At 42.2% G+C, this 8,776-nt stretch overlaps 1 protein-coding gene across 1 annotated transcript; it reads left to right on the top strand.

The window, feature by feature from the left end:
- The first annotated feature begins 486 nt into the window (after positions 1 to 486).
- Positions 487 to 8,535, top strand: LOC109906369 (ER membrane protein complex subunit 4). Its single transcript, XM_020504048.2, has 6 exons — positions 487 to 662; positions 1,182 to 1,328; positions 1,584 to 1,698; positions 3,508 to 3,661; positions 7,911 to 8,071; positions 8,193 to 8,535. The coding sequence occupies exons 2-6, from the start codon at positions 1,231 to 1,233 to the stop codon at positions 8,226 to 8,228; spliced, it is 564 nt and encodes a 187-aa protein (XP_020359637.1). The 5' UTR covers positions 487 to 662; positions 1,182 to 1,230; the 3' UTR covers positions 8,229 to 8,535.
- The last annotated feature ends 241 nt before the right edge of the window (positions 8,536 to 8,776 follow it).

Consider the following 8,776-nt stretch of genomic DNA (forward strand, 5'->3'; position numbering starts at 1 on the left):
TTTTAGTAGAGCCACCACGACCTGTGACGGTTTCTTATCAAACGAGGGATAGTGAAATGCAACATGTTAAAGGTGGACTTTGTATTATTAATTGCAATGGTCATAAACTGTACAGCACAAGCGGAGAGGATGCCAAAGAAAATTGGAATCATTGTGAATGCAGCTGAACGTTTTTTGATTTTTCATAATTTCACAGCCGAGGCCTTGCCAGAAACCCTGTGGGTGATGTACCGTCATCACAGGCCACTGAGCCTGCTAGGGATGTATTTTGGAGTGGACATGAACACGTCTAATTTTATATGATGTCGTTAACCCCCTTTTCCGTAATGTTTTTATTTCCTCATTCAACACCCCGACCAGCTGGTGGCGGTAATGCGCCATTAACATCGGATGCCAATCGCCTTTAAACCCCATTGAAGGGGAAGTTTTATTTTTCAACTACTATGTTTGCCCACAAGAAGGCAGTGAACAGCGACATCAATCATGAAACGTCATCATTATGAAACCGACCATCGTATGTTATTTTCTTTCGACCATCATATGTCGTCCATTCAAGTTGTGTTCACTACTTGTAATTTGATGATTTTCTATTATTTGCCTGCTAATTCGGCACAATAGTAATATAGAAGCATATTAAACAGTAGTTGGAACGTGTCTGAAAGGTAAGGAATGTTGGCATTTTAAATATTTAACTCTAATGTTTACTATAGTACATGTCTGAAACTAGCTAGTAACGGTAGCTAACTAAGATTGCATGCTATCAAGCTAGACAGCTGCTTCAGTACATTTGTAGTCTATTAGCAAAAGTCCCAGTTTACATTAGGGACATGTCTTGATAGCGCCTTTAAATGTAATTGACGTCGATAAACGTATGGTTTACACCTGCTGTAATCTGGCATGTGACAAATACACTTTGATTTGATTGTAGCCGGATCTAGCGATCTTTCGTTCAAATTTAAAACGAAACCAATACGTTTCACCCCTGTAATAGTCTTGTTTGCCCTATGCCAAGGCCTTTTCCCTTTCCTCTAGTAGAAAATATTAGTTTTTTTTTGTAATAGTCTCTGACACAACCAAGTTCTATGAAGTTCTGCAAAAACAAAGATCTGTGTTTGTTTTGGTCATTGTTAATATGTACTTCAGTTCCTGTCATGTAATAATGTTGGGTTTTCTCTTTGCAGGGTTTGTGGTGCTACTTTGTGTGGTTGTTCAGCAGAGTTTTACGTTGCCATGGCGACTCCAGGGGGACAGGGGGGAGGGGCGTTGTCTACAAGAGGAGGAGCTAGGAGGATGAAATGGGCTTTGGAGCTGACATTGGGCAATGCCAGGTAAGAAGAGAAACCCACAGGTGCGTAGGGTTTAGTGGTTGATTTTTGGATTGGAACTATCAGCCATGTTGATTTTATCTGACAAATGGTGGATTATTGTGCCCAGAGCCCACATTTGATCATGCATTCAGATACACAGGCATGACTTGCTTGAAGAACTAGCTACCTTGTTAGAACTATGAATAACCTGTATATCCTTTCACCATCTACAGCCCTCTGAATAAAGTGAACTGAACTGACCGATGTCTCTTCCAGGGGTCGTGGTGACAGACAGAGTAACCAGGGAGATGTGATGTATCCAATTGGCTATTCAGACAAACCAGTCCCAGACACCAGCATCCAGGAATCAGACAAAAACCTGGTGGAGAAGGTAGGTAGTGTAGAGGAGGAATTTAAATGATCTGTTTGTGCTTTTGCCAAATCCGTTGCTGTCATTGTCAATTAGTGACAGGAAGTTTGCATGGTAACACAATCAGACTGGCCCTCGGGCTACATATGATCAGGAAGCATTAACAAATCTCCCTGTGCACATTGTACTTAAAAAAAGAAAATGCCTTGAATATACAAGTAACTGCCAAACTAAAGGAAACATTTCAGTAAATGAGGGATACAAAGTACACTGCTCAAAAAAATAAAGGGAACACTAAAATAACACATCCTAGATCTGAATGAATGAAATATTCTTATTAAATACTTTTTTCTTTACATAGTTGAATGTGCTGACAACAAAATCACACAAAAATTATCAATGGAAATCAAATTTATCAACCCATGGAGGTCTGGATTTGGAGCCACACTCAAAATTAAAGTGGAAAACTACACTACAGGCTGATCCAACTTTGATGTAATGTCCTTAAAACAACTCGAAATTAGGCTCAGTAGTGTGTGTGGCCTCCACGTGCCTGTATGACCTCCCTACAATGCCTGGGCATGCTCCTGATGAGGTGGCGGATGGTCTCCTGAGGGATCTCCTCCCAGACCTGGACTTAAGCATCCGCCAACTCCTGGACAGTCTGTGGTGCAACGTGGCGTTGGTGGATGGAGCCAGACATGATGTCCCAGATGTGCTCAATTGGATTCAGGTCTGGGGAACGGGCAGACCAGTCCATAGCATCAATGCCTTCCTCGTGCAGGAACTGCTGACACACTCCAGCCACATGAGGTCTTGCATTAGGAGGAACCCAGGGCCAACCGCACCAGCATATGGTCTCACAAGGGGTCTGAGGATCTCATCTCGGTACCTAATGGCAGTCAGGCTACCTCTGGCGAGCACATGGAGGGCTGTGCGGCCCCCCAAAGAAATGCCACCCCACACCATGACTGAAGGATGTTGCAGGCAGCAGAACGTTCTCCACGGCGTCTCCAGACTGTCACATCTGTCACATGTGCTCAGTGTGAACCTGGTTTCATCTGTGAAGAGCACAGGGCGCCAGTGGCGAATTTGCCAATCTTGGTGTTCTCTGGCAAATGCCAAACGTCCTACACGGTGTTGGGCTGTAAGCTCAACCCCCACCTGTGGACGTCAGGCCCTCATACCACCCTCATGGAGTCTGTTTCTGACCGTTTGAGCAGACACATGCACATTTGTGGCCTGCTGGAGGTCATTTTGCAGGGCTCTGGCAGTTACATTGTGTTGTTTAAGTGTTCCCTTTGTTTTTTTGAGCAGTGTATATTGAAAGCAGGTCCTTCCACACAGGTGTGGTTCCTGAGTTAATCACGCAACCAACATCTCATCCTGGTTAAGGTTGTGTATAAAAATGCTCTGTTGCCCATTGTTTAAGCTACCATGGCTAGAAGAAGAGATCTCAGTGACTTTGAAAGAGGGGTCTCAAAGGAGCATAGGGGGTTTAAAGGGTGTTTATCTCAGTCTCCAGAACTCAACCCAATTGAACACTTACGGGAGATTCTTGAGCGGCACAATATCCCCCCTTTTCCGCAATTGTTTTTTATTTGTTTTATTCAACAAAAGACTTTGATGGAGTTTCTCATGGAAGAATGGTGTCACATCCCTCCAATAGAGTTCCAGACACTTGTTAAATCTATGCCAAGGTGCATTGAAGCTGTTCTGGCGACCCAACGCCCTTTTAAGACACTTTACCTTGGTGCTTCCTTTATTTTGGCAGTTACCTGTAGATTGTTATTAACTTGCTTTCTCTCGCCCCCCCCCTCCCCATGACAGCGTTGCTGGGACGTAGCTCTGGGGCCTCTGAAGCAGATTCCTATGAATCTATTCATTATGTACATGTCTGGTAACACCATATCCATCTTCCCCATCATGATGGTCTGTATGATGGCCTGGAGGCCCATCCAGGCTCTCATGTCCATGTCTGCCAGTGAGTGTTTATTTAACCAATTAGCCACCTTGTGTGGGTTTGTGGTATATTGCCAATATTCCACAACTAAGGACTGTTCTTAAGCACAACGTAATGCGGAGTGCCTGGATACAGCCCTTAGCCGTTGTTAGTTTTTCACTCTGCTTGTCAGAACCTAACTGACAACTAGGAAAAGCTCAAACCAAGTTTATTCACCCAATGGGTCAGACAGCTGAAACGACAAAGATATGTTCCCACCAGCACAATAATTTAGTCTCCACTTTAGGTGATGTCTCATCTTTGTTGCTAGACAGGAAGTTAAGTGATGTGTGTAATAAACTGTTCCTTCTCCCTTAATCTGACCTGACTTGACCTCGGCCCCCATTCCTCACCAAACCTCATCTCTCCACCCTTATCAGTGACCTCAACCATGTGATTGCCTTTTCCCTCACTTAGTAACTCTCTAAGCCCATGTCTCATATCCACCCTTAATTGACTCCACCATATACATTCATCCTATATATAACCATTAACTTCTGGTGTAGCAAGTATTTCAAATAATAACCCAACACCTGAAACCAGAGTGTAGCCCTTCTCCACTCCATGGGGTTCCTAATATCTAACAATAACATGTTCTGTTAGAATGTAAACTCTCTGCATTCTACTCTCTCCCTTAGTGACATGAATAAGGATATTTCAAGTTTAGAAGTCAGTACCCATAAGTCCCCCCTTTTGAATAACGCCGTACTGTTCAACATTATATAAACTTGGAAATTACTTATAAATGAACAAAAAATAAAACATTAACAACACAGTTGATTATTAGGTTTATACCTCTGAGACTTGTGGCCTCTGATTATATAACTACACTATGCACACTTATGTTCATATTTCGTTGGACCACTGATAATGACATTTCAGCTGGAGCTTTTGACTTTCTTCATGTCCTCCTTCTGGTTCCTAAGAGTGACAGCACAAGGCTTGAAAGCAAAAAGAAACACAAAACATAACAAGTATTAATAATGTGCTATGGTATGCATAAACTTATATAAACTCAGCAAAAAATGAAATGTCCTCTCACTGTCAACTGCGTTTATTTTCAGCAAAATTAACATGTGTAAATATTTGTATGAACATACAAACTAGATTCAACAACTGAGACATAAACTGAACAAGTTCCACAGACATCTGACCAACAGAAATTGAATAATTTGTCCCTGAACAAAGGGGGGGTCAGCCTATTGTGGACAGTCTGAGCACTGATGGAGGGATTGTGCGTTCCTGGTGTAACAGGGGTAGTTGTTGTTGCCATCCTGTACCTGTCCTGCAGATATGATGTTCGGATGTACCAATCCTGTTCAGGTGTTATTACACGTGGTCTGCCACTGCGAGGACGATCAGCTGTCTGTCCCGCCACCCTGTAGCGCTGTCTTAGGCATCTCACAGTACGGACATTGCAATTTATTGCCCTGGCCACATCTGCAGTCCTCATGCCTCCTTGCAGCATGCCTAAGGCATGTTCACGTAGATGAGCAGGGACCCTGGGCATCTTTCTTTTGGTGTTTTTCAGAGTCAGTAGAAAGGCCTCTTTAAGTGTCCTAAGTTTTCATAACTGTGACCTTAATTGCCTACCATTTGTAAGCTGTTGGTGTGTTAATGACCGTTCCACAGGTGCATGTTCATTAATTGTTTATGGTTCATTGGACAAGCATGGTCCTGAAAATGGAACGTTTCTTATTTTGCTGAGTTTATATGCAAAGAAAAACCCAAGTGTGATAACATGACGATTCCCACTCTCTCTTCGTCTGACTCTATGCCTTCGGGATACTTTTCTACTGGATTCCACTAAAATGAAGGCCATACAGTGCCTTGCGAAAGTATTCGGTCTCTATCAGTTTTGCACATCGAGAGACTGAAATTTTTTCCCATTCCTCCTTGCAAAACAGCTCGAGCTCAGTGAGGTTGGATAGAGAGTATTTGTGAACAGCAGTTTTCAGTTCTTTCCACAGATTCTCGATTGGATTCAGGTCTGGACTTTGACTTGGCCATTCTAACACCTGGATATGTTTATTTTTGAACCATTCCATTGTAGATTTTGCTTTATGTTTTGGATCATTGTCTTGTTGGAAGACAAATCTCCGTCCCAGTCTCAGGTCTTTTGCAGACTCCATCAGGTTTTCTTCCAGAATGGTCCTGTATTTGGCTCCATCCATCTTCCCATCAATTTTAACCATCTTCCCTGTCCCTGCTAAAGAAAAGCAGGCCCAAACCATGATGCTGCCACCACCATGTTTGACAGTGGGGATGGTGTGTGTTCAGGGTGATGAGCTGTGTTGCTTTTACGCCAAACATAACGTTTTGCATTGTTGCCAAAAAGTTCAATTTTGGTTTCATCTGACCAGAGCACCTTCTTCCACATGTTTGGTGTGTCTCCCAGGTGGCTTGTGGCAAACTTTAAACAACACTTTTTATGGATATCTTTAAGAAATGGCTTTCTTCTTGCCACTCTTCCATAAGGCCAGATTTGTGCAATATACGACTGATTGTTGTCCTATGGACAGAGTCTCCCACCTCAGCTGTAGATCTCTGCAGTTCATCCAGAGTGATCATGGGCCTCTTGGCTGCATCTCTGATCAGTCTTCTCCTTGTATGAGCTGAAAGTTTAGAGGGACGGCCAGGTCTTGGTAGATTTGCAGTGGTCTGATACTCCTTCCATTTCAATATTATCGCTTGCACAGTGCTCCTTGGGATGTTTAAAGCTTGGGAAATCTTTTTGTATCCAAATCCGGCTTTAAACTTCTTCACAACAGTATCTCGGACCTGCCTGGTGTGTTCCTTGTTCTTCATGATGCTCTCTGCGCTTTTAATGGACCTCTGAGACTATCACAGTGCAGGTGCATTTACACGGAGACTTGATTACACACAGGTGGATTGTATTTATCATCATTAGTCATTTAGGTCAACATTGGATCATTCAGAGATCCTCACTGAACTTCTGGAGAGTTTGCTGCACTGAAAGTAAAGGGGCTGAATAATTTTGCACGCACCATTTTTCAGTTTTTGATTTGTTAAAAAAGTTTGAAATATCCAATAAATGTCGTTCCAATTCATGATTGTGTCCCACTTATTGTTGATTCTTCACAAAAAAATACAGTTTTATATCTTTATGTTTGAAGCCTGAAATGTGGCAAAAGGTCTCAAAGTTCAAGGGGGCCGAATACTTTTGCAAGGCACTGTATGAAGCCTCATGCTTTCACCCAGTCTTCCCCAAGCCATGTCATTTTCACTTCACTCCCCATCTCTTTCCTCTTCAATGTCCACCCGATATACACATGCGGTGGCCTTAATCAACTTTACTTCATCTTGAGGTAACTCAACACTTTATATACGTTTCAACATCAATGCCCTCAAAAGATATCCCAACAATGACTACTAAAATAACCCCTGCTACTACTAACACTGCCCCTGACGTGTTCTTCACAATACTCTTCATTTGCTCTGTAGTCCAGTTCCATGCTGTTACTATATTATCCTTTGCCATTACTCCTTCAGTTACTGTCCCTAAAGTGACTGCCGTGAGAATAGCTATTGCCCGTGAATCTGTCTCCTGCTCTCCTGTTATCTTCGTGGTTCACTGATAAGTCTAGGACTGAACCTTTCAGATACTCCCTACTGGTCTCCCAACTCCTACCCTGTTCCCTAACCACCAACATCTCCAATGAACTCCTGTGTTCTGCTACAGTTGGTACCTGTGGATAATACTTTCCTGTGCTCAGGTTAGGTACACATCGCTCATCCCAAGGCCGATCTACACCCCACCCCTTTGTGAACACCCTCGTTACAGTATAATAATTGTGTCGCTCGGTCCCAATCTTCTGGGAGATATGTCAAGTGTTTGCTGGCTGTTAGAAATGGGGGAGAGATTAGTGGCGTTGGAAGACTATCCAACCGTACAAAACTCTGAGTCACATGTTTCTTAATCCCACTATGCTATTATTACCACTAACTTCCCTTCTGGGGATTTGGCCTCCTATATACAGGGTACTGTGGCTATTATTTAATTGACAAACCAATCACTGAAAGTTCCATTTTTTTTTTTACTTCAGTTTATTTTCGTAAATAGTTTAACTGTTATTTTTCTTAACTGCGCTGTTGGTTACGGGTTTGTAAGTAAGCATTTCACTGTTGTACTTGGCGCATGTGACATAAAATACATCAAATCAAATTGTATCAGCATGTTACCACTGCTCACTGTTGCCTTTTCTCTAAGCATTCAAGCTGTTGGAGAACTCTAACCAGCAGTGGCTTCAGGGGCTGGTCTATTCTGTAGGAAACCTGCTTGGCTCGGCATTGGCTATCTACAAGTGTCAATCAATGGGGCTTCTCCCAACGCACTCTTCTGATTGGCTCGCTTTCATAGAACCGCCTGTGGTGAGATTTTTTGCTATGCTGTTAAATCCAGTTTTAGCACTTATTTTGTGTTTTATATGTTTTTCAGGTTTATTTGTCATGTGTAATGAATACATTGGAAATCTTACTCTGTCCTCTGCAGAGAATGGAGATTATGGGTGGAGGGATGGTGTTGTGAAGAGGATAGATGCGCGTGGACACTGAAATATGCTCAACTATTAATTATGAATACATGAAATCTCTTCCAAGTCTCTGGCTTTTAGGTTTTTGTCAAACCCCTCAAGGTTTGTATTGATCCCTACACTTTGTTTCTGTTCATTTGTGGGTTTTTATTGCAATTTTCACAGGTGATCAAACGTTACAACTGATAATATTAGGGGGCAAACGACATCCACCATCCTACTAAATCCACATTAGGTTTAATTAAGATGTCACCATAATACTTTTTTCATTTCAACTTTTTGTCAAATAAAAGGGTCAAAAAACAAATAAAGGTGTCAAATGTATTTTTTGGATATGTATTTTGTAGAAAACTGAAGAAAAACTAGCACAGGACAGAATTATGACTCCACTGGCAAATGTGTGGGAATGTCACTGTTCTAGAATAGTGAATAAAAACATTCTTCAGAAATGGAGATTTCCCCTTTAAACCTTGGACACGCCTCTGTTTTCAAACTTGTTTTCTCCACGTTGGTGAAGAATGTGGAAAGGTAGGTTTTGCATTGG

Source organism: Oncorhynchus kisutch, linkage group LG16, assembly GCF_002021735.2.
Source record: "Oncorhynchus kisutch isolate 150728-3 linkage group LG16, Okis_V2, whole genome shotgun sequence".
Taxonomy (NCBI): Eukaryota; Metazoa; Chordata; class Actinopteri; order Salmoniformes; family Salmonidae; genus Oncorhynchus; species Oncorhynchus kisutch.

What these genes read in the sequence shown, in the direction of transcription:
- LOC109906369 (XM_020504048.2), top strand. Translation starts at nt 1,231, where the DNA reads ATGGCGACTCCAGGGGGACAGGGGGGAGGGGCGTTGTCTACAAGAGGA. An exon ending in CTGACATTGGGCAATGCCAG is followed by an intron (nt 1,329 to 1,583) that starts GTAAGAAGAGAA and finishes TGTCTCTTCCAG; the next exon opens with GGGTCGTGGTGACAGACAGA. An exon ending in CTTTCATAGAACCGCCTGTG is followed by an intron (nt 8,072 to 8,192) that starts GTGAGATTTTTT and finishes TGTCCTCTGCAG; the next exon opens with AGAATGGAGATTATGGGTGG.